The following is a 25,493-nucleotide window of genomic DNA, read 5'->3' on the forward strand; positions in this document are numbered from 1 at the left end:
AAGGCGGCAAATACGCTGAAGCTTGAGGTGGGCCGCCGGAAAGCGAATGACGCGTCCGTCTTGGCGTTGCCACGTGCAAACGTCGCTCTCGTTGGTAGACGCTGCAAAGCGAGCTGTCGACGATGACTGGCGCAAGAATAGGCGTCGCTGCGTGCATCCATTAGCGATGGCGTAAGTAAGGGAAAATGCCTTGTCTTCTATGGTCGGTGACAGCTCAAGAGCGGAGTGGCGAATGCCCCTCAGAGGGAACGGTAACCTTTTGCGAGCAAAGCGAAGCCAACCGCGTCCAAGCTTCGTGAACCGCAACTCAAAATAAGTGTACATCATCAGCTGCAGTTCGCCGCTGCCGAGGATACGGTAACTCCTATGTTTTTTTGTAGTTAGGTTCTGTGGTGTAGATGGTGAGGCCGCACCAGGTTCTCTCGACAAGGAATAATCGGGAGACTTGAATTCCGCTATCTCCACGTTGGGATCCGTCACGGATCCCAACGGGGAGATCCAATCCAATCGGAGAATGTGAAACATCCAATCGGAGAACGTGAAAAGGGCACCATCATGGGGTTCGTCATGTTTCTTTACATGTTCTATCATCGCTGAACCAATCACAAACAAAAAAAATCCCTAGTGACTTACCGCTTTTGATGCAGCTTCATTGGTCCAATTGGCTCATAGCGTCGGCTGTTTCTGAACTTCTGCTGAAACGAAGTATAAAAACAACCACAAAATGTTCATGGTTCACGAAGACTACAATAGTCTTCTTTGTTATTGTTGCTGTTATTTTCGGAAAAAAATATTGTTTTTACGTTGTCTTTAACCTCAGCTCGAAGAGAGGACTTTAGACGGGACTTTAGGCAAAGAGTCCGTTAGACGACCGGACATGAAACGATGCTTTTTTTTTTCCTTAATTCTGAACCCGTTTTGTTGACAATGAAGTTTCCCAACTACTTTAAGTGTCCCGAATAAATAATGCAGTAGCCCAAAAAACGTTTTTTAGAGCGAAAAGCGGCGTTTCCAGGTCACCATTTTCGAGACAGCGAAGGAACTTCAAAATGGCGGATTGCGCGTGTGGGCGGAGCCTCCACAGCGAGGTCGAACGTCACGCCTCTAGCGGCACGCTTCAACTGTAGGGACAACAAACCGAATTTTCTGGTTTGTTTTTGATCAGCGATATCGAAGATGACGATTCGAGGGCCCCTCCTCGTGCGACCCCAGACCGTGCATGACGACGTTCAATTTCTTTTTTATGCTGTGTTAGTAAACATTGAACTGTGGGGACAACAAGCTCGATAAACGCCCCCTATAATTTGATCTCCTGCTCAATAGATGGTATTGAATAAAGCCACCCCTATAGCGCTGGCATCGCTCTCGCCAAATGATTACCTTCCGAAATGAAAACCCGCTGTTATTGCAACGAAACGCCGTGTTTGCTTTTTTTTGTTTTTTTTTCGATTGTGTACATCGAGTATACCTGTTTTGTGTAGGGTAAAACGATCTCAGTCCAACTAAAAATCCCGGAGCGCGGTCAAAAGCAAAACCGAACCAAAAAAGCTGAAAGAAAAAGCTGGGACTGTTTAGCAAAACGATTTGCGGTGAGCTCCTCGCTCTGTTTTCCCGTTCCAGCCGCCATAATTGGTTTTATGCTTGCGCAAACAAACGCTCGCTTTCCATTACACGAACCGGGCACTAGACAGCAACACCGCGCAGTCTTTTTCTCCGTTGTGGCACCGGGGCTGGTGCGTTTGTGCTACCCCTTTCTTAGTCGGCTGTGTTTCTTTGGAAACAATGAAAACAATACAGACGCTTGTTAACAAATTCCATTAGCATTTGGCGTGCCCCGACGGGACAGCTAAAAATAAAGGCACATTCTATTTTGACCGAGCTGTGTTCAATTCACGCGGTCAGCATAAGGTACCCTTAACGTAGGTCCTTTTGCGATCGGCGAACCGGGACGCACTTCTGTGTCGCGAGCACACGCCAAGTGCAAAGGATGGCGAACTGCCGTTGACCATAAAGCCGAGCTCACACTGCTTGCACATCGTACAAAGACAGTCTGCAAACAGATTCAAACTCGAATCACCACGACATCCCTGCTTCAAATGCCGCATGGCAAGGAGTTCGAGGAGAAAGCTTAGCACTGGGCATTCGAACCACATATATTTCTGTATTGCGGTGACTCGTGTCTGTAGAGGGGGTATTCACAGGACGCCATATTTGAGGGCGATGTTGAGAGCGCACGCCCAGAATGAGCTCACATTAATAGCCTACTAAGACCGGCAATCTTGATAGTGAGGAATGCACGTTGCAAAAGAACTGCGGAAGCTCGCCTTCAGCACCAGTTCAGCAGCCGCGCACACAGCTATGGCCGCCAGTGAATTCCCCTTATGCTGACTGTTGTATGATGTACGAGCAATGTGACCCCGGCTGTAAAGTTTCTTAGTTGAAGGCGCCTTTATGATCACGTGATAGCCCTAAAAGTATCTACGCCTCGACGCAACGACCTTTTCGACCATCTCGGTGCTTAGTTAAAATCACTTGTGCCAAATGTCTGAAACTTCGTCTGAAACCGCAGGAAACGCTCCTCCGTTCTCCAGAAATGTTAATACAGTTCGCGTAAGATAAAAGTAATATCTCCCGAGCTTTCTGACAGCGATATTGTCTCAATTCGGAAACTCGTTGTAGTAGCTTAGCGAGCCAAGGGCACCCAGGGGAAGATATCAGAAAGAAGAGTTAGGGCACAGGCGAGCCGGTGAATTGTAAGCAACCCAAGAAAATCGGAAACACGGAGATAGGCAGGACACACGCAACATCATCTCAGGATATCACCCCGTTAGGCTAGCACTAAACTAGGTCAGCTTATACTGCCGCTGACCGTACATCCGTAGGCTGGTGATAGCGCCAAAACGGCAAAACCCGACAATTTTTGTTGTTAGGTTGGCTTTTAAAATAACGTAGCAGGCAAGAAATATAAGAAAAAAAAAGACATAAGGGTTTGTGTTTACATGTACGGCTAAACAGTATCTCTAGCGAGTGGAATGAAATGATCAAACAGCCCATTTTTGTTGACATCCGTCTTCTTTCTCATCTCTGGAGCGGAAGGTGTCGCTGCTACCACAGTGGCCGAGCGTGACTTTTATACAATAGGCCCCAAATAACGGGGCAATATTCGCCCGCGCGACCGAAACGCCTCCTCTTTTAGCCCACCATACATAGGGTAAAGGGAAGTAAAAGGAAAAGTGGGGCAAAATGCAACCGTTTGTATTTAGCACCATCCATCTCCGAGGCAAACAATCGAAGTACATCCAAACTTCACCGAAAAGTGCCGTGACATGTGCACTTTTCATGTGTAAACATTGAGAGCTCTCGGCAAGAGTGTTCCAGAGGAAATAAATGCGGAGTTGAGGTTGACGTGTTTACACACCGTCGAAAAGGCGCAAACTTTTAGCTCGTGTGGAAACCTGCACCTCGTTCCGTAAAGTGAAGCTTTAATTACATTGGTACGCTTTCTTAGCTCTATGCTTACTAACTCTGAGCAATCTGGAGTTACGTTTTTTCACGAAATAAATATTAACGTAAAAGGATACGCGTGGCGCAAAACGCGACAATCCGGCATTTTATGACGCGCATATCAATGACGCACGAGTCTCCTGGTTCCTCCTGAGCCATATTGTTTTTCTCCCGATGTCAAAAATAGTCAGAACACATCAAAAATAAAAAATCTTCACAGCGCAAACGTGACTTGGACAAAGATCTTTGGAGTGTCAAGCAACAGCGTCACTCTCTTTTCACCTCAGCCACACTTTTTGGCGTGCCAAAGGATGCGCTTCATGGACGAGCCCAACGACTTGGTGAATCTGAAGAGAAGCGACTGTACAAAAAACGACCGGGCTACAGAAGGCGCCTTCTTTTCGATGTTTCAAGTTTTAAGAGCATTTCTTCTGGGCAGAAAACGAGGCACACCTGAGAGCAGCACTGCCCTAACGTCATCTTCCCACATAGCAAAGTTGATGTTGGCGAAAGCAACCGAAAACTGGCGTTTCACTGCCCCCCCCCCCCCCCCCCCCCCGAGAAAAAAAACAACAAAAAAACAAAACGACATATTATTAGTAATACCCTGAAAACGCGCGCAGTGTCCGAGCGTTCTGCAAACAGTGCGGTGCACACCACAAGAGACTGGCAGTGCCTGTTATGCAAAGAACTTTGGAACCGAGTACGAATTGAGTGCATGGAATGCACGAAGTAGAGTCATGAAGAGTGCTTTGGAGCTCTCACAGTGCGTTCCAAATGTTTTTATCGCGAAAAGTGAATGCAAATTATTTTTAAGTGTGTCTCATTGTACCTCACTACGTTGTGTCATTTTTTCCCCAAAGGGCGGAGCAAAATGAGACAATGTGTGACTTTCTAATATTGTAGTTTGCTTTAATGTTTTGCTCGCTCCAGTTAAGTGATAGTTCCTGAGCGTAGGGTCATGAAATCTAAGATTTTCATCATGCTGTATTTTTTTTAGGTTAAAGAAAATAAGTTAATGCTGAAATTAAAAATGTTCGCCTCATTTTGCCTTACCTTACCCTGTTCCTGTCCCTGCTCCACTATCACGGCATCAGTTCTTTCGAAGAGAGCCAAAGATCGTACGCGTATTTCCGTAGTCACTGGAAGAATGAGAACGGCAGGTTGTTTCTTTGGAATGCCCTGCCTCGAACGCGCGCTCCTTGCTTCCCACCGTGCTTTTATCCTGCGTTCGCGCTCAAGACGCCGAAGAGTTATTGAACTTGGGAAGCTTGCGCTCCAAACGGAACAAGCCAAGGAACTCCATGCCGCTCTCATCCTTTCGGGGACCATAGCGCTATCATCTAGGCGAAGAATGCCGAGTTACTCAGTCCTGGGCGCTTGCGCGGCGTCTTTGAATTTCCACAAATAAACGAGTACTGCGCATGGTCCGAATGTGTTCTGCTTCCGAAACGGAAGCGGAACGCGGCAACATTTCAGCACTGACGTCGGCGGTAACCAGAGAAAAAAACGAGAAAGAAATCTACGGAAGACTGGAAAAAGAAAGAGGATAACATTTTAGGCGTGTTCGTTTAACTGCTACGAGTGGAAGTTGCTCGAGCGCTTGTCAACTTCATTTAGTTTTACACAATGCGCGGTTCTGGTATTAACCCGCGAAGTAAGCTATAAAATAACTAAGTAGTGACCTTACCGGTGATGTTTTGTTGTTTCTTCGTGATTATGAAGGTGTCGTCAGCGATATAGGCCCATCGAGACTGCAGTCGATGTCTGAGTTCATGCCTCGCTGTTCTCAATCGCGGTCCCAATGCACGGCACCTTTCCCTATAGATTATGATATTAACTTTATGGTTACACATTCTACAGGGCAAAGAGAGCAAGGCGCCCATGGCCATGTACCTAATGCGTGTCTCTTGTCTCCTGGCCGACAGCTGTACCTGCTGCGCAAGCTGATGCAGGGCGACGAGCTCAATTCCAAGGCTCCGCTGTCGGACAACTTCCGGCCCACACTTCCGGTAAACCAGCGCCTCATCCGGACCAACATTGACTTCAAGTGGAAGCAGGTGCGCGCTTCCTCTTCCCGCCGCTTCCGCGTTCCTCACTTCCTGTTTCATCCCGCGCGGGCGTTTCCTGGTTAACGAAGCTGACAGCGTCTAATCCGCTGACAGGTTCACCTTTTCTTTACACGGCTGCACAATGCAGTTTCTTAGGATTATTAATATTTTCTTTCGCTTCCTGGTTACTTCAAGAATTGTTTCATCTTCTCCTATGTTTGCCTCATCGCGCTTTATAAAAATGAAGCGGTTTAAGGAAACGTTCGGGAGTTGTGTCATCTTATCGAAGCCGACGCGCGCTCGGGGATCTGTTATTTCAGAAATTATAAGGAATCGAAAATTATAATAAACGATGAAAGTTGCGAAGGTTTACGTCTACAAACTGAACCGCTAGGTTTCTTAATTTAATATCAGGGGAGATATTTTTTTATATGGATGTGGTGTCAGAGGCGTTTTTATTATCCGGAAATGACTGATAAGAGGAAGAAAATTGCCATACATAATTCGCGTAACATTAAGCGGCTCCTTTATCAACTTTTTTTTTTATCTTCAATATCTTTAAGATTTTCCTCGTGTTCGTGTTTCCTTCTTAACTTGCTGTATTTATCAGTAACCCTGTCAAAAATAGGAGCCAAACTGCGCAGTACTCAATCTCGGTGAAATTTCTTCCTCATTGCCATAAGCATGATGTGTTTAATACTTTCGTAATGAAGCACTGCACCATTAAGACTATTTAAATATTTAGATGACAACTTGTTGAAATCAAGAACGAGTGATTGCTGGAGCATTGTGTAACTGACAAATAAAGTTCAAAATTTAAAAAAAAAAATGTATTAAATATTTTTAATATTTTATTTTGTTTTGTTATATTTTTTTGACAAAGTGAGAACCGCAGGGAGGGGCTCCAGTTGTCCCACCTCGAGCGCGGGGTTTTCCACCTTCGACCATGCTTCGGCGTCTTGCGCATCGCGAGTGCGCAGCGGAAGCACGACGGAAGGCATGGAGCGCGCGCTGCCGTTTTCACTCTCTCGACGGTTATATACTCGTATTTTGTACTCAACGAGGTAGAGGGGCTTATAGAGCGATAAACTGGTATCCCGTTCACCAGGCAAAAGGGACCCCCCACCTGGCTGCCCCGCCATGTTGTACAATGTTACCCCTAGACATGCGACCCTACCAAATCCTGAGGCTCTTACGCTAAACTGAGCCGAGATTTTTATTGCGATCGCAGTAAAGAAACATGATAAACTATGTCTTCAATACTTTTAACCTAAGAGATTGGTGTCTAGCTCCGATCAAAACCCAAAATACAGCACCGCGGCTGATGTCATCTAGCGGAGGCGTTGCGAAGCGGCCCGGGTTTTTGATGTAAAAGCGCATCTTGGACTTAAAACGAATGAGACATAACTTATCTCGTCGGCATTGTTATTAAAAAGGAATAAGCAATTATTTCTACAAGGTACTTCGCTAAAATCTAGAGGTAAAACTATAAGCTCACGTGTCTAGTGGTCACAATTGTGCAACATGGCGGCGGCCAACTGGAGGTCACTTTCAGCTGCCAGTTTATCGCTCCAAGCCCTTCTCTACCTCGTTGGTTGTACTCAACATATTAGATGTATACAAAATTATTATTTGGTGTTCTCTTTTATACTTTCAGGGTTCCAACTGTCCTTCGATGTACAAAAACATGTATTATCAAGGTGAGACTCAATTTTTTAGTCAGGTGACGATATTCAATTTTGTCCTTCGATCTTAAAAAACACTATGGCGGATCAAATTAAAAACATTTCTTATCCAGCGCGTGGAATAATAATCGGTATAAAAAAAACTTGAGCAATTAAAACAAACAAAAGCTACAAAACATCAATTTTAAATTTCTGAACCATCAAATGGGATTTGATAAGACATGCATGAAGCTCAACGGTTCACTTCAACCAACATGTGTGTCAACTCGTCTTTTCTTTTTAATTTTTATGCGTAGTGTATTTTTTTAGATTGAAATCTCAATATATGGATGAAAGTTCTAGCAGGAAACATGTGTCAAAGTTGATTAGGAGAATTGTATAGCCGAAAATATATTTCGGAATCGGGGAAGAGAAGAAATGTTATCGCCGAAGACATCTCTGACAGTCGGATGACTGACAGCTTGGCCCGAGACTGAAAAAAAAAAACACTCAATGCGTGCAGCAGCCCTAAGCACCTGGGCCCATTCGTAATAAAAAGAAAACGTCTTAAGATTTCCTTTTTTGAGTCTTCGATCTAGATGCGATTCAGAACGCCGGTTTAATATTTCCTCGCACACTGCCAACCGAAACATACGATCATTATCATATTTTGTAGTCGACCTCCTCAGTTTCATGTTTACAACGCCCAGGTAAATTTAAACGGGCGACTCTCTACCAACAGCCCTTGTAATTTTTTGTTTTTGTTTGCCTGCCCGTTTCTACCGAGAGCTCTCATTTAAACTTTATACAGTCACGGTCAACTTAAGAAACACGACCTTAACGTCGCTCTGTGGCCGTTGAGATTTCGACATTTCCACTAAGAACGCCGAAAAGGAAATCGCGAAAAAGGCGCGAAAAAGAAAGGACACGTCCTACGTTTGTCAGGGACAAAAGACGAGCAAACAGTAAAGAACGACAAGGGAAACGTAAGCGATAACTCTGTTCGAGTCCTTTTTTATTTTAATTTTAATGTTCACTCGGCAATATACTGTATTCGCATAAGCCTGAGGTGTCCTTACTCAGTTCACCCGTCTCAACCATTCTGGGAGTTCAAGGTTGCTTCAAGTTTCAGCTGGTCGGCATCAAATAGAAAAAAAAAAAAGATAGAACACTATTTACAGCTAAGTTGTCAAAAAATATCTACAATTTCAAAAACTATTTGTGTGGCAGTTGCTCTCTCGGTGGCGCGCGGCCCGGTCGCTTGTGTGCCAATAAACGCCTTTCTCAAAAGTTCATTGAGCAAAACTGGAGGCTGCCATTTTTCTAGGCTAGGTGGTGCAAGCTACCGCCCGTTTTAAGGGGTGCAGCCGTTAGCCAAAGGAAGAGCTCTGGCCAACGTTCTTAGATATAGCAGTTGACAAGCACCATGAATGAGTGGCGTTCAGAAAACTTTCAGCTTTTCCACTTTGGTGACGAAGGAAGAGTAGCGAAGCTGTACGCTCGTCCCGCGTGTTTCCACTTCGTCCTTGTCTGTTCTGCGCGCTGTTTCCTACGATGAATTCCCACCAACTCGTCCAACTATTTATTCTTTTATAATAGCTGGCCTCCCTCTATGAGCGACGGCGGCCGCTAGACTGGCTGTCTGGTTGCCGCCGTCGCTCATAGATGGCGGTAGCTGTCCAAAATTTTGTGTAGTTTTGTGTCGACATTTGTCTGGTACCGGACACGAAACTGGCGAAACTAGCCCTTAACAGCTCCGCTGCAACTGTATGCTGATTGTCTTTTGCACGACGTATTAGAGCAGTGTGAGCGCGACTTTATGAGCCCGTTTCCTTCATTCGGCGGACAGCGAACACCAAGTTCGTGGGACCCTGAGGAGAGATGGCGACGAGACTACCCGCAAGTCCCGGACGCTGAAACGACCGGCCGAGGGCAGGAGCGTGCCGTGCGTGCCACTCAGGGCGGTGTTGTGCGCAATCCAGTCGGTGCCAGAAAACCGGGTCTGGCCACGGTGCCTCGACCCTTGAAACTCCCCCAAGAAAGCGGACGCCAGATTCCGAAGAACCAATTCTGCAGAACCGGTGGAAGGGAGACTGTCATCTCTTTTGTTTCGCGTTTTACTTCAACGTTGCGGTTTTTTGCAACCAAGAAAAGCAACAAAAAAAAACTAGTATTTTTTTTTTTTTCATTTCATTGTTGCAGTTGCGTGCAGGGTTGTTAGAGGCACAAGGGCAGGCATTCTTCAATACTGCTTAAACGCTCGTGCAAAAAAAAAAATGCGCTGCTCGTTAAGAAAAATTGTTTTACGTGCTACCGCAGCGTCACACGGCCTAAGGTCACATAATGTGATTACATGACTTTACATCACGGTGTCACCTGGCTTGACATTGTTTCACGTTTAGTCAATTTGCCCGCTGAAATAAGTGGGGAACTTTCAGCTAACATTGTGACGTCGTGCGGTTAGGCCAACACGACCAAGAAGTGTCCGTGAAAGGTTTCCATTATAAAGCTTTAGCTATAAAAGCGTTTTTTGAGCAGCAACTGACAGGGTGAGAACGACAGGGAGGTCCTTCGGGTGCCCCGCCTCCGGTTCGAGCTTCTCACATTCGCTTCGGTGACTCGTGAGTCTTGTGAGTGCACGCGCCGAGAAAGTACCACCATGGCCTCCCCTATACTAACAAAGCCTGGCAGTTCGACGGTGGAGCCATAGAGTGGCCGGTCGCAGATTTGGAGCGCCAGGATCTGGTAGCACAGAGCATTTCTCGGGGAACCTGGACGTCAGCGCACAGCTTTTGCAGCGGCGAGGACACGAAACAGGCTTGTTCGCTCGAGAGAAGTGTGTTTCGGTGTCTCGCCGCAGCGGGGCGCCCGTCACGTGGCTCTCCTCTCATCCGTCGTCTGCCGATCTACCTTTTCCATTTCGGCGGCCGCTTCTCGTGGCAATCTACCATGCTTTGTCAGTTTATAGGAGGCTATGGTACGACGGAAGAAAACGAGAGCGCGCTGAAGGCCGGCCGTAGGAAAGAGGCATCCTGCCGTCCTGCGAGTAAATTCTCGCGCCTCTTACAGCGCCGCACGCAACTTGCGGGATGAAGTATACTTGACTGATGATCAGACTCAACTCTAAAAAAAAAGCGCGTTCTTTGGCTTACTTTTGTTGTTTAGGTTGTTTTACCTGAGCATTGTCTGCCGCTCGTGTCCGAGTAACGTCGCTCCAGATTGTGTAGAATCGCATACGCCGCTCAGATCCGGGCATGTGCGCATGTGCTGCGCGAAATCTTCTTCGGCAACTCAAGTTTGCGCACACTGCGACGTTTCCTTCGCGCAACCGAAGCAAAAAAACGAATCATTCGGGATCCTACTTTTCACGGCTCTGGACTCATTTTCACCTTGCGATGGACCGCAGCGGATACAACGAGCAACCTGAGCCAGTTCAATCCTGAGTAAGCGTCACGTGATCTTCGAAAGCGGCCCAGCGACGCGCAGGGCACTTGGTCACATGGTTCATTCGCAGCGTTGGATTGGCTGGGATGGACCATAGCGTCCGCTGTGGTCTATTGTAAGATAAAACGGAGTATTGTAAGCCGCCAAAAGCGCAACTCTCGACCGTGCGCTCGATACACGTCCGAAATTCTCCCCTATTAATCACGGCGCGGGTGTGTTATGTTCTGAGCATATTGAATAGTTATGTCTAAAGTTGAATTCAGCCGCGCTGGTGAACAAATCATCGACCTACGCATACATCCTATCGAATCTATATTTCATTTTACGAGCGGAACGGAAACACAAGGATTCGAATGCGAGCAAATGTTTCACGTGAGGCAGAACCAAAGAGTGACCATTTTGTCAATATTTCTCATTTGGCTCGAGAACGAAGTTTCCAAGTTTCCGAGGCTTACGCACCTGCTTTCGGAAATGTAAACAAAAAAAGCAAATGAAACAAGAATAGACGTAGCATTTAGAGGAATTCGCTAGACAAGTCTGCATCTCAGAGCGAGTCCACTCTGTCTGAGTATGTCTCTAAATTCTATCCTTCCGTGCCAGGGCAATACCACCTGGAAGACAAGAGCCGGGCATGTCGTCATCGTTTGTCGATCTCCGACTCGCCCCAAGCAGAAAGCACGCTGAAGGTCGAAGGGAGTGAAGCGGCAGGCTTTTGCGTCCGGCGTCGCCACGTGGTAGCTTTGCTAGCCACCGTAGCATTGCACTCGTCGTGAGATTAAGCACGACGTGCTGTTGGCGACGCCGAGGCGGGCTATGCGTCACCGCTTAGATCCACCAGTGGTTAGGTTTGGGAGAGGAAAAGCCAGGCCTTGTCTCCTAGATAGTGTTGGCTCTGCGATTGACGGCGTTTGCAAACCGCTTGTGAAACATAGACACCCCGCAGTTCGAACCGTGGTGTAAGATAGACAGGTGGAGAAACGAAATCCGATTGGCGACCTGGTTGTGTCCCCGCTTCGTAACACTCCACATAGATGGCGCCACCCAAAGACGAAACGAAAAACAAATTATTCTGATTCATTCTGAAGGTAACGCGACTCAGTGGCGATTTCTTTCGTAAACCCTGCATGAACCACGCAAGTTTAATCGAGCAAACTGATCATATATATATATCATATAAAGGTTTTATTTTGCCTGTAGTTCCACGTTACCAGTTAAAATAATCAAGAGTGTGCTCAGCGGGAAGAATAAAGGCGACCGAAGAAGTCATCAGAGGCGTGTCGTGAATGCGTCGATTCCGCTCCGCCTGCACGTGTGTTCGGCGATCTAGCTTATGCTGAGCGCGAATTCGTCTGGTTCTTTTCCAGAGGTCGTGGTGACGTCAGCCGAGCTCTGTTTAGCTCTGACTGAAGGATAGTGGGGTAGACGTCACGGCAGCTTGTTTTGACGTCTACCCACTATCCTCCTAATCAAAGCCAATCAAAGCTCGGCGGTCTGACGTCACCACAACCGCTGCAAAGGAAGCAGACGAACTTGCGCGCCGCATTGCCTTCCGTATGCCGCCGCGCCATCTATCGTAAGGCGGAGGTACCTGCCGAGCAGAAGCCGCCAGGAGGATGCAATTCGGTTACACCGCTGCGGCAGGTTTCAGAGGTTGTTTCTCTACATGACAATCTTGCACCCTGGTTCGAACCGTAAACGGGCGTTTCAGAAGGTGTACGTTCTGCTCCTAACCATCGTAATGACATTTCCAACTTGTGTGGACCAGGTGAAACGGTATAGGGGTAGCAGCTCTTTGGCTTGTCCAGCTTTTGCGTGAACCTATAGTGGCACTACCTCGCTCGTTTCGGAGGAAAAAAAATGTGAACAGACAAGACGCGCAGAAACCCTTCTCTGCTTCAGGGAAAGAAGAAAGTCTCCGGTCGTCGAACTTTCCGCGCAGCCCTTCTTCGCCGACTGGCGGGACATATGCAAATGAATAACCGTCGCCATCATCGACGACGACGACGACGTGCTGATCTCTAGTGCTTCCCAGGAAACGGACCTCACGTCTTCAAACATGCACACATACAGACTCACATAAACACATACACACACACACACGCACACACGTACACGCACCAAAAAAAAACGAGACTTCAAAGTGCGCTCCAAGACGCTCGTTCAGACTGTGGACCTGAGCGCGACGAAGAACCATTGGTGTGCAGTGTGCGCCCGGTACAAAAGAAAAAAAAAAAGCAAAGACCCAATCGAAACCAGAAACAGCAACAACAAAGTCTGTGTGTTAACGTATCAAATCATGTTGACGTGTGTGATTTTTCTTCTTTTTTTTTTAATTATCAGTAAAAACGAAGACATTCTACGAGCATGTGTTCGATTTCTTTAGGTTACACTTGGAGACAACTTTTCTTGGCAATGAAGCCAAAGCTATGAGTACCAGTGCGCTCCCGCAGCAGTGCGCTCCCGCGCAGCTGTGCTCGCGCGGTTTTTACTTTAGAAATGCTAGAAAGAGTTGTCTCCGGCCGTGTTCCAAAATTTACTCTATCTTACCCCATGGTAAGGGTTTTGTACCCTTGGCGCTCTAAAACCTACCCACGTCCAGCGTTTTTCAATCTGTGCAGTCACGTGATACGATCCGTCGGAGTAACTCGGATATGCTCTTCCGCAGAAGGTAAAAGGAAACGTACAGAAACGTTCCATCCATTAGGATTAAGTCCTACGGGTTTAGGGTTTGCTCTAGAACTTGAAGATGCACTGGTGTGTATATATTAGGCAGGTCGATACAGGAGCCACAATCTTGGATCCATCTGGGTAAGATTTGGAACACAGCCCTTGAGTATTGGCGATGTGAGCGATCGAAAGCGTCGCTGTGATCGGTCTTCACTGATATGCCGAATACTGACTATGATGTCACCAAAGGATTTCTCATCGACGGAAATAAGAGGAATGGAAGAACTTCAATTTTGACGGTGTTGGCAGTGTTGCTTTGAGAGCGCAATGATTCCAGGCTTCTACCATGCTCTTTACAAACACCTTCAAACTTGTTGTTCGCAAGATAATGACGTCACAAAACGGTAACCATAGGAGGGCGCCACCAAAACATCTCGCCGCCAATAGGCCTTTCCAAAAAAGGGCTCCTTGCCGGTTCCATCAGTTTAATTTTCAGTGTTCGTGCGTATGGAGCGTGATTTGCTCGCTTTCCGAAGCGACGAACATGTGCGTGCTGGACTGGGGAGATCGTACGCTAGGCTGGGGACTTTTTGAAGATTGGAATTGTGTCTCTACGTTTTCTGTTTCATGTCGTTCTCAAACACGTGGCTTCCGTATCTGGAATGCGGGACGAAAAAAAAAATAAAACATTTCAACCTGGAATATGCGAGAAAATATGCGTGAGGCAAAACTAGAATGTGTGACAATCACGGATTTTTCGTAAACACCTTCCAGCGGCGTGGAGAGATCAAAAAGATGTTTTACCGCATACCAGAAGTGACGACGTTCAAGATGGCGGCGCCCTTTTGATAAAGACGTGAGATTTTTCATTAAAGGAGGAATATTAGGCTTATTGAAAACGCAAAGAATTCTTGTTAAGAGTTATTTGAATCATTATTGAACTCACAAACTACAGTCACTGACGAGATGCGAACAGCAGGGAGGTATCTCGGCAATTACTCCACCGGTGCGAGATTCTTACCATCCGTAACACTCCGCTGTTGTCTCGGGATCTTCGAGCGTGTACGTGCAGACGAAGCATAACGGAAGGTGACGCGAGACACCCTTCCGTTCTCATCTTGTCAGTGACCACAGTGTTGTGAACCACTGGTGGTCACAATAAAGATAAAATTCTTAAACCATTTGAGTAATTTCAAAAGTAATAATTTAAATCAGTTCAGCACACCAGGTGCTGAACTCTCCCAATATACGGATCTAGCCTCCCATCGTTTGATGCGCCATCTAGATTGTCGTTGCAAACGTGTGAATTTCATATAGCACAGTGAAACGCCTTCTAGACGCTGTGCATCAAAACATATGTATTCCATAGAATACACTACAGTTACCATAGCAGCCATCCTCAAAACAGTAGCACGTCAAGCGACTGGAGGCTTAAGCCCCTCGATGTGCTTGCGTTTGTCTTGCAAGTAGGGTCAAGGGCGCGATTGCAGAAGCCCTGTATCTCGAGCGGCTCTTGTAGGCAAATGGTGGCGCAGCACTGAACTGCGCGGCCCTTGGAATATTATGGCGGTGCATGGAGCACCTGCTTGTTACCCGTGTCTTGCACGTTTCCACAACGATGGTTCGCGGCACTTATGAAAAACACCTTCATCGGGGGCTTTACAGGAGGCGAGCTGCGGGGATAGAGAAGGGTTACTGTTTGTGCAAGTAGTGTCTATGGGCAGTTCCATATCCTCTATAGCATTTCCGTAGCTGAGCTAATCTAATAACATTGGTTCGAACGCAAGCCACCTGTCAAGCGCACTTTAGAAAAATACGCCTGCTCGCGCGGAATCATTAACGTTTTACTCGACAGTACACAATTCCACACATGGAATCGAAACTGTTGTACCGTTCCTGTACTGGGCAGCACGTGCTCGAAGGAAACTTTGGCAGACTTGGGTGCGTGTTTCAGTGTGGCAAGCCTTGGCGACCAGAAACGGGCCAGGATGAAGTTCAGATAAGTTTGGGGTGCGATGATTTTCTCCCGACACTTGTTTTACCTTGGTACTTGCAATCATAGTTGCCAGTTCTCCAGAACTTTGCCTGAAATCGCAGAAAACGCTTTTCCGTCCTCTGAAAAACCCCAAAACATCCCGCGACAAAGCAAAAACGATATCGCTTGAGCTTTCTGACATCATATTCTAAAGCTCAAAAAGTCGGTTTGTCAAAAGGTAATTATCGCCAATGGCGCCCACCTTGCACTAAGCACCAAAGTGGCGGTTTTTAGAAGGTCATCAGGGAACGAAGTGTCCATATTCCAAACGTAGCTTATTTATAGTGCCTCTAGAAAAAGACCACCGACTCTCGAATGATTTCCTCACAACGTCAATAAAGGTTATCATTTTGTAAAATGCAGCCTGTTCTTGTTTTTCTTTTCTTTTTGTAACGCAAACATCTAACACAAAAAAGGAACACGCAATATTTACAAAAATTAAGCCTCAAAAATATTATAGCTATAATATTTTTATGGACTAAAGGCCAACGCCTTTAGTCCATCGTAAAGGCTTTACGATGGACTAAAGGCCAAAGCCACGGGCCGCCAGGTCCAATCACGTTCCACGCTAAACTATGACACGCTTAGCATTGGTTAGGTTTGGACGAATAATGCTCCGAATCCAAAAACGCCGCGTCATTTTTATAGCTTCGACACTGCAATGAGCCAGTAAGCCGTGGCTTTCTTTGTAATGTAAAACTGCTGAGTCCATTGCTCGGTCCGATCCACTGTCGGCCCATTCCCATCAGTCATCCGAGACGTGGGCACCGATACGTGCTTCGAAGCGAAATGCCACTCAATGTCTAAGTGGCTCGTGATTGGATCTGGCGGTTCGTAGCTTCTGCCTTTAGTCCATCGTAGGGTGAGACGAAGTATAGAAAACCTTAGATGCCACACTAAATGCCGCTAAATTTACCCGACTTTAACGTGACAAGCATTGAGCTCATAAAAGCTCGTGAATGAACTCACAGCGCAGCTCGAAACACGGTTGGGCAATATCGCGATAACAAATGTATCGCGATAGTATTTTCGAAATACATTTCGTTTCTGTATTTCTGTATCACGATAGGTTTTTTTCACCAGTATCTGTATTCCTGTATCGAAATACATTTGGAATGTTTCTTTGTAACGCGATACAATCAGGATGAAATGTATTTCGTTACATCTCTTTAAAAATTCCCCCCCCCCCCAAAAAAAAAATCCGAACGCATTTTTTTTTTTACTTCTGAGGGCACTTACGGCCAAGGTAATGCTGGAGCATTGTTACTATGCTGACCAAGGTTCTTTCCGATCCTCCAAACTATCTCTCCATGCGTCCTCTTCACTCTTCTGAGAAGTGTTGCGTAGTCGGGGACTCGAACCAGGAGGCGTGCCAGGAGTGGAGTCACAACATCTTCTGCCGCAGGTCCTTAGGTAGGGATTTCTTGAGTCATTGTTTCCTGGTATCCAATAACCGCTGTTAACCGTCTTTCTTGCCTTAGTGTACACAGCACGCCCAGCCGGCAAAGCTGAGTCACAGCCCGTTGCAGCGCGAGCCTGGTGGTGGTTGACATGAAATAGTAGGGTGACTCACGCAGTGAAGTTCAACACATATCCGAATGCGTCTGCGCCCGTAATATTGCACGGCTCAAGGGTACGTCATCAGTCGACGTGAACGTGACCCGCTGCTCTGGTGATCCGAAACCCAGGAAGGAGGCCAGACGTAGCCTCGCGGTGCCGACCCAGACTCGTACACCTGCGACTCGTCTCAAGCGCGCTGTTTCTCGGAGAGCTCGCACCTGTGCCGGCAATATCAGGTCGCAATCCACGAGGTCTCTGTTTGGATGATGCTAGGCGACGTCGGTAGCGGAAGGTCAGCAGAAAGGGCCTTCACAACAGGGATGCCACCGTATCGTTTTTTTTTTTTTTTTCAGCCGTAACATACGATATGTGTTCTAGGATGCTTCAGGCTGTCCACTATTCTCGAAAATTCCAAACGACACTGCCTGCACGATCTTCAACACGGTAACCTACAATGAAAGTACGCATTGTCCTTTCGTACAGCAGCGTGGTAAAATTTCATGTTCAAGGCCACACCTACAGATAAAGAATACCAGTTCATTTCACCGTGACGTCATGTGATAAATGTTGACAGGGGCATCCTTATTGGACAGGGGCGTTGTGACGTTTTTATGGGATTTAGGGTGACATCGAATTTATTTAGAGGTCGAAGTCTTTTCGCATCTCTCGTCAGACGAACAGCATGTCAGGGAAGGGACCGCGGTCAGTTTTTGATGGAACGTTGTTTTGAGCCCATTGAAAACTCCTAGCCGTCCGAAACCACTACCTTCAAGGCTTACGGGAAAGTAATTTCGGGATCAAAAGCTTCCATTTCAAACTTCAAGCTTCATCTCAGTTGGCGTCTCAAACAAATTTGAAAAATGTATTGCAGTATCAGTATTTTTGTATTTGTATTTCTGCCCTTACTAAAATGTATTCCTGTCTTTGTATTTCCAAATACCTTTTGCCTCCTTTTAAAATGTATTTGCGATACGTATCGCGATATATTTACAGATATATTTCGGTATCAGTATTTTAGCTACTATTTTAATGTATCCAAATAATTTTATTTTCAAATACATTTTTGATTATTTTTGCCTCCCCCCCCCCCCCCCCCCCCCAACCCTGGCTCGAAACACCTTGCACGATCTTTATCTAAATTTTTTTTTCGCAGACATAAGATAAATAATAAACTTTTATACAAAATATGACCACAGATTTTGTTATCTCGGTGTACTGTAGGATCCGTGATTCCACGGAGGGTTACTAATTACATAACTGCTTTGTAACTCCCGACCATTCTTTACACACTACAAGAGAGGAGTATTTGAGAGTGTTATATTTATATATATCTTGCTTATTAAAAGCTGCTTCCATAGATTTACAGGGGAGACATCCTCCCGTTACAGGATGTTTTCTATTTTAAAGGAGCTGTGCAACGATATTCAATTGGAATGTTTTTTCTCTCTACACGAGCTTGCTGGCACACCTGGGACTCAAGGATGCTCACACGCAACGCCATTGGCCAAGAAACGCCTTTGTTGCGCTGTAATTTCAAGGACAAAAGCGATCATTTTCATTCAATCTCTCCTTTGCAAAATTTGATGACGTAACTCGGGGATCACAGTACACCCAAGTGACGATATTTGAATGCGGTTCATAGATTGGACCCGAGCATTGCGTGGGCACTCGACTTGGGCTCGTGACAATTGCTAGCTCGAGAAGCATTCGGGTTGTGACCCGTGTCCAATCGCTGCAACGACGACAACAGCCGAGCCATAACAATGTCTGGAACTCAGCGCGTGTCCAGCGCTTTGCCAACCCTAGCGCGTGGCTATGATCAACACTGGCGGCATATAATCGGCTCCAGATCATGTGGCCGCTTGTTCTGGCTGCGAGTTGAGGGGGTGAACGCTGCTCGTTTTCCTTAAATTTTTTTGTGGGACTTCTATTGCGTGGGGTGAAAAACGAACGCGTGTTTCATAGGTCATTAACGTTAGGGATCCGTTTTAAGCGGTATTTACGGAAAGTACAAAAAATGTTGCATCGCTCCTTTAAAAGACATTGTATTTATCTTTATTTTTTTTTTGCCTTGAACATTTAGCAGCGGGCCGGTACGCGGATACCGCCTTCACTGTGTAATTGTCGAACCGGGCGGATATTCAGTGGGATGAAGATCGTCATAGTCGATCTATTAACTAACGTGTACTAATTACCATTTTAGTTTGCACGGCTCATGATGCAATTTAGTTCTTAGAATTAGTCAGTGTTTGAATCTAAACATATTTATGGACTATGCAAAGAAGCAACGGGCTTTGAAATATATGTATAAATCGTCTTTCGCTTTTGTGTCGAGAAATTCCAAACCTGTGCGCAGAATAAGTGCTTCAATCCCCTTTCCAAAATCGTGCGCGCAAGATTAGCATGCTCGTAACGTGCACGCCTTGATCTCCTAATTCCATCGCGCATCTCAAGCGACAGCCGATTATATAATCGCACCTTCCTACATTCGCATTCAATGATTCCGTCTTCGGCGCCCACGCTTTTTCGTATTTCGTTGCTCGGGAATCTAACTCTCGGTTGCGAAACAGTAGGCGCGACCAAAGGTCCAATGAAAATACGAGATCATGACGTCATGAGTACGTCCCTCGTTCACGTATCATTCTGGGCGGGGCTTCAGCACTCCTCCTGCATCCAATTTAAGAATCGGCCATAGCCTCCGAAGACGCGCAGCTAGTTCGCGGCGCAGGCATTCGGCGATGTGCGTGAAGACGCCCACAGTTGGTTCACGACTCAACTCTTTGGCGATACTTGCGAAGACGCGCAGTTGGCTCGCGGTGCAGACGTTGGGCGACGCGTTTGCAAGACGCGCAGGTGTTTGGCAGGCTGCCAACTCTAATACCTCCCACTGTGCTATACCGCGTGCGACGGACGCCCGAGATTAGAGTTACCTTCCCTTTGAACGCATTTCTGTATTTAAGAAGTTGTGATAATCATAATGAGCTGCGCCCAATAAAGAAAGCGCACTCCGGTCTCAGCGAGATCGCGAACGGAAGCGTCCACAAACACGCCGTCCGAATGGGCTTTCGGAACATCTAGCGTCGGTCCCTCCTATTGTCCCAAGCTTCCACTCTCCCGCCGCGGGCGCAGCGGGCTCGCAACGTCTCTACTCAGCCGCCGGCGTTCTCAAGTCAGCCGTCGAGGAAGAAGGTACTTAGCGGCGGGAAAGCGCATTCCGCTGTAATGACAAATCCATAAGCGGGTAATGAATATCGCCGAGAGCTGCTGCGCGCTCCGGGTGATCCCCTCCTTCCTTTCGACGGAGCCAGACACGCGCCGGCACGAAACGATTCCTGTGCCGGGCCTCATCTTTACCGGCCGCGTTCGCCATTGCGTATTGGAAAACGTTTAGTGAGGGCTTAGCCACCGCCGCCGCACGCGGTGCCGTGCCTTGTCTGTGCGGCCCGGGCCACTTCGTTTGGACGCTGCCGAGATACACCGCGGGAATGGACGCCTTTCGCAACGAGGGTTAGTTTATGTAGCGCTTCCGGCTGGAAACGAGAACGCATTTCCGGTTTTACCTTTTGTGGCGGACCTGATTGGGTTGCAGCGGATCGGACTCGTGGGGATGGTATGTTTCAGTCTTGTTTTGTTTTTTTTGTTTGTTTGTCGGAATCTAGTGGGTTAAGAACGATATTTTAGTGTGTGGCTGCACCGAGTTTGAGAGGGGTTCTTATCAAGTTGCGTTATGGGGCTCGAATGCCCCAATCCGGTAGCCTTTATTTTATTTTATTTTTTTTTCATCGACCGTGCACATTGAATCGAACACGATGCGCTGGGCAGTAGTAATTGGCGCGATAAACTGTGGGCAACTCAGTAATGTGTCGTTTAGATGCCATTCAACGAACTTGTACCTCTCTGCTCCGATATGAAATACAATGGAAGATGAACAGACGTAAACGTATGACCAAACACGCACGCGCGTCACATTGGAAACCGCCCAAAAACAAAGTAGGAACTGTGTTTGCAAAACCAAGGTTTCTCAACTTTTATGAGAACGTTCTGACCCACGCAAAAGATGGAACTTTAATGAACCAGCCTTCCTACTACTCACTGACCGACCATATTGTAAACCTTGCGCCCCACCCTCATGAACATTGATCTCAATAAAATGAGTTTTGAGAAAGAATGTCACAAGTTTGTTACGAACGGCGAACTAGGTTTCCAACTAACACATATTGTTCGTAAACTAGGCGCTATAATAAGGGCATAGAATCAATAACTTGCCTAGTTGGATGCGATTTATCGTAAGGGGTAAAACGCCAAGCAAACGAGGTCGAAGCAGGTGATATCACGAAGAGTACTCCGTGTTCTGTCGTCCCCTCCTGCCTCATCCTTGTTTTCTTGGCGTTTCATCGTTCAGGAAGTTAACTTTCTCCTCTTTTCATCTTGTTCTGGTTGCAGAGAAGTCGACGTTTCTCTTCTAGAGTTGCCGCAGATGGGATGATGGCAACCCGGATTGTGCCTTTGCCGATGGAGATCAGAGAAGCTCAGGAACACGCGGGGTCGAGTGCTTTATTGCGACTCAGAGAAGAGCCTCTGGATCTTTTGATGCTCCTATCCCAAGGTGCCCCAAAACCGCTCCTACTCCACGAGGTGTTGGCCTCTCGCGGATACCTGAAACATTGCCGAACACCTCACATCCCCCCACTTAGACAGAGACCCCGTAGCACTGAGGTGGCCTTCGAAGACAAGTAATGGTGCGTGTTTCAAGTGAAGGATTGGCCGGTCCAGAAGTGGCTGCATTATGTGCAACGTAGGGATCAGCTGGGATATGTCCATGTCCCACACAGGCGGGAACGAGGTAACCTCTGGATGACCATGCTGCGACGGCCTTCGATCTCGTATGTGCCTGTCGTGAGGGCGGACTTCCCCTTGCTGCGCACTTATGACCCAGGATCGGGGTCCTTGTCTCCTCAGTAGTTCGCCCGGGATCCAGCCGCGGTTTTAGGGAAACGTCGTATCTTGACTGCCCTCGCGCAACGCAGCAGAGGCTGGTTCCACTATTTCTCCACGGGGGGCAATGCCGTCGGGGCCGAGATGCGCTCCGATTACAAACCGAAACTTAAAACCCGTCCAGTTTTTGCGGGTTCTCAGAAAGTCGTAAAATTCCGCATGTGCCTTCTATCGTTCTGCAATTTGTTGATTTAGTGTTTTTCGATGATGCTGAGCCATTTTCTAATTGAAACCATGCGCTTAAACACAATATTAAAAATGTTAATTGCACAAAAACAATTAACAATCTAATTATCTTCGACTTTAATCATTTTTCTAAATAGGCCCCTTGCCCAGGACCAAAACGGAACATGCATGCCTGCCAGGTAACCGCCGCAATATTTATTTGTGTACATTTGGAATGAAGCCAAGACTAGCCAAATAGGCTACGAATATAGATAGTTTATGCAGTGTGATCTGTGATTACTTTGAATTTTGAATAAAAATTGAAAATAATTGAATTGAATTGACACAAGCCTTTTTTTGTTGTGACGCGTAGTTTGCGCAATATCGAATTTGTCCATTTTTCGTGAAACATACTGTATATGTGTGTGTGTGGGGGGGGGGGGGGTATAGGGTGTGTGTGTGTGTGTGTGTGTGTGTGTGTGTGTGTGTGTGTGTGTGTGTGTGTGTGTGTGTGTGTGTGTGTGTGTGTGTGTGTGTGTGTGTGTGTGTGTGTGTGTGTGTGTGTGGTGTGGTTTGCTAACAGATTATATCCGAACTCGGTTACAGGTGTTATGAGCCACGCTAGATGTCTCGGAATCTAGTGGCGTCCTGTACAGCATTGGCTTTCATTTTTATTTTGAATCTCCCGATGACGGTGTTACTTCAACACTTCGCTACAAGACAGCTCTTTACTAACTCGAATAGCTGTTCGTTTCAATGTTGGTCCTACATTACTGTTCCCTGCCAACCACTCTGGTCCCAAGCCGACGCTGATACAGCAGCCTGCGCGGCAATCCGCCGACCGGATGTAAGGGACGCACAACCTGCGGAGAATTTCCACCGGGATTTCTACTCGAAACTCACGAAAAATAAATAAATAAAAACAGCCTCCCCACTCGCGTTGCTCCACTCTCTCACGGAGTCCTACGTTTCCCTGAGAAGCGAAGCGACGGGTCACAGACAGTACACAGTGATGCAAAGAGAGCGCCCGTCGCGGCCCCCACCTTGGTGCTTCAATTCTCGACACGATCGATGGAAATGGAAACAAGCGCCGGAAAGAGGGGACTCAAACCTTCGAAATAACGTCAGACAACGGAAATCTTGTTCGTGCGCGGTCCAAGGGAAAGCTCGCTGGGATCGGGAGATGGGGAGGAGCAGCCTTTAAATTCACTTCCGGCTGTCGGACGATCCAGATCCTCTTCCCGGAAATGAACCGAGAAAGAAATAAAAGAAGGGCGCGGAAGTGCCGACGCGGAAAAGTACGAGCGCGGACATCCCCCTTTCCCGCAGCCGGCTGCTACCTTCTTCGCCAAGCACCGGGCAGAAAAGACATAATTGCTTCCCGTTTTGTTTTTTTCTTCGACTTTCGCGGCCATTTAAAGACATAAAGACCCGATAAGGAACTCCTCTGAAACAGCTCTCGGAAGAAAATAATACGATGATGGTGCCAACAGAAGCATTTATTTCATCCCGACTGTCGCATGGCTCCTTTTTCCCGACGGTGCCAGTTTGTGGTCATCATAGCTCTTTTTCTTTTTGTCAGTGATATTTATTGGCCAATTTCGCGCGTAATTCTCTGCCGGCTTCATTTTGTGCGTCATATTTTAGATCTATGTATATACTATTAAAAAGGAGAGTCCTTTTTCTCTGATGCGAGGGGAGTTCATGTTCAGTCAAATGGTTTTCCGCAAAACGTGGACGGCGCGAGTGTTCTCCTGAGTAGTTGATAGTACAATACACTTCCTAGGTGGCGCTACTTGCCGCTCGACTATAATCTAGATTTTAGATTCGGTTCGGCGCAGAAAACAAAATCCGACGTACTAGGTCTCAAGCACTGCCGGACTGGCATTTCATACGGAAAATCCACGAATAATAGTCATTATCACCAACGATAATGATTAAAAGGCACGAGCCGCTTCGATCCATGCATTCATTCATCCGAGCTAACTACACAAAGAAGCAGGAGTGCTCAGAGCATAGAGTTATTATAATCTACGCTAGAGGTTCAAGTGGCGCTAGTGTGCTGACGAAAATTGAAGCAGACAGCAACCAGTTGAAAATTGACTCCGGTAATGCATTTCTATGGAGAAAAGGGAGTGAATGTTCTCCCTTTTTTAATATAATTGGTCAGTAACGGCGTTTTCCTTCAAATTCATCGCATTAAAACGGTGCTAAAACGGCTTCGTACATGAATTTTTGTGCACTGTCGGACACTGTTAGCTCGAACATGACGTCGGCGCTTTTAAGCATGATGGATAAATGTGCCAAACGAACGAAGGACATCTGGAAACCAAATGAGACGGCAAGTGCTATGCGGTAACAATGGATCAGAAACTACCCGTGTACGTACGATCAAAATAAATTGAAGGCCACGTAGTGTGGTCAATAAGTAAGTACTGCTTTGTTCTTCCTGGCCTGTGCGAAGACGCTTGTTCTACCTTCAAGACATCACCCGCACGCTCGAAATCATTGAGAACAAGTGCGCGATAAAAGCTGCCCGGCAGAGAAAACAGTACGAAGAGGCACCTTTCATAGCCCACGTACTTTATTCTTTGCGTTTTGAATGTTTTTTATCCGCGGGTAGCTAAAGAATTCTATCGCAGTAAACGACCGCGCTTGCGCACTGCGTGGTTCTCGGCGGCAGGCACGGCGCGCCGCCAGGGAGCGCAGCGAGGCAAATTGGTCGGCGCTCCTGTTTTCTGTGTGACGTCACTTCCTTTACCGAGATTTCGGGACATCGATCTCCCAACTTTGTACTCCCTTCCAAGCGCGGAGATAAACGTACTTCTACGTCAACTTTTTTTTGTCATTTTAGTGTTTTTAAGAACAGTAGCAAATAAAGAAAGCCCGCTTCTCGCGCAACGTTAATAATTTCCCCATTCCTGTGTTGAAATAAGCTGCATCGGGTGCATCTTAAATTAAATTTTTGCTATTTCAGCAAGGCGTACACGTTTCAAAGTCCAAAATTATCACTTCTGACTTCGACATCCAAATCGTGTAAGAACTACTTCGCGCAGCGCGCAAAAAAAGAAAAAAAAAACTTAAAACTTTTGGTTCTTTTTTATTCATTTTTCTTGATCTCAAAGCAAGAATAGGAGAACCGAAGCTCGTGCACTATCATTTCGACGGATTCACATCGAGTGCAGAGGCTGATTGGGCACGACTGCCGCGTCAACGTTCGGCTAGGCCTCGTATCCAATGAACACGACGTAGGACGCTCCGCGTAGGGCTCGGCCCATTCCCTGAGTTGGCACCAACCTAGCTTGATGGCGTTACGTAGAGGGAAAGTTGGTTGACAGGAGGCTTTGGTTTACGAACACCATTGTTCGCAAAGACTTCAATTTGCAGCTCCTCAAAAAGAGAAAGAGA

At 46.8% G+C, this 25,493-nt stretch overlaps 1 protein-coding gene across 1 annotated transcript in view; it reads left to right on the top strand.

Moving 5' to 3' along the window:
- LOC8039840 (carbonic anhydrase-related protein 10) overlaps positions 1-9,094 on the top strand; it is a 314,647-nt gene extending 305,553 nt beyond the window's left edge. The window contains exons 8-10 of the mRNA XM_042289702.1: positions 5,433-5,564; positions 7,213-7,255; positions 9,069-9,094. Of these exons, the coding sequence (XP_042145636.1) occupies positions 5,433-5,564; positions 7,213-7,255; positions 9,069-9,094 (201 nt within the window). The remainder of the gene's footprint in view (positions 1-5,432; positions 5,565-7,212; positions 7,256-9,068) is intronic.
- Positions 9,095-25,493: the final 16,399 nt, after the last annotated feature.

This window comes from Ixodes scapularis, unplaced genomic scaffold (assembly GCF_016920785.2).
Source record: "Ixodes scapularis isolate PalLabHiFi unplaced genomic scaffold, ASM1692078v2 PGA_scaffold13__105_contigs__length_92229423, whole genome shotgun sequence".
Lineage (NCBI taxonomy): Eukaryota > Metazoa > Arthropoda > Arachnida > Ixodida > Ixodidae > Ixodes > Ixodes scapularis.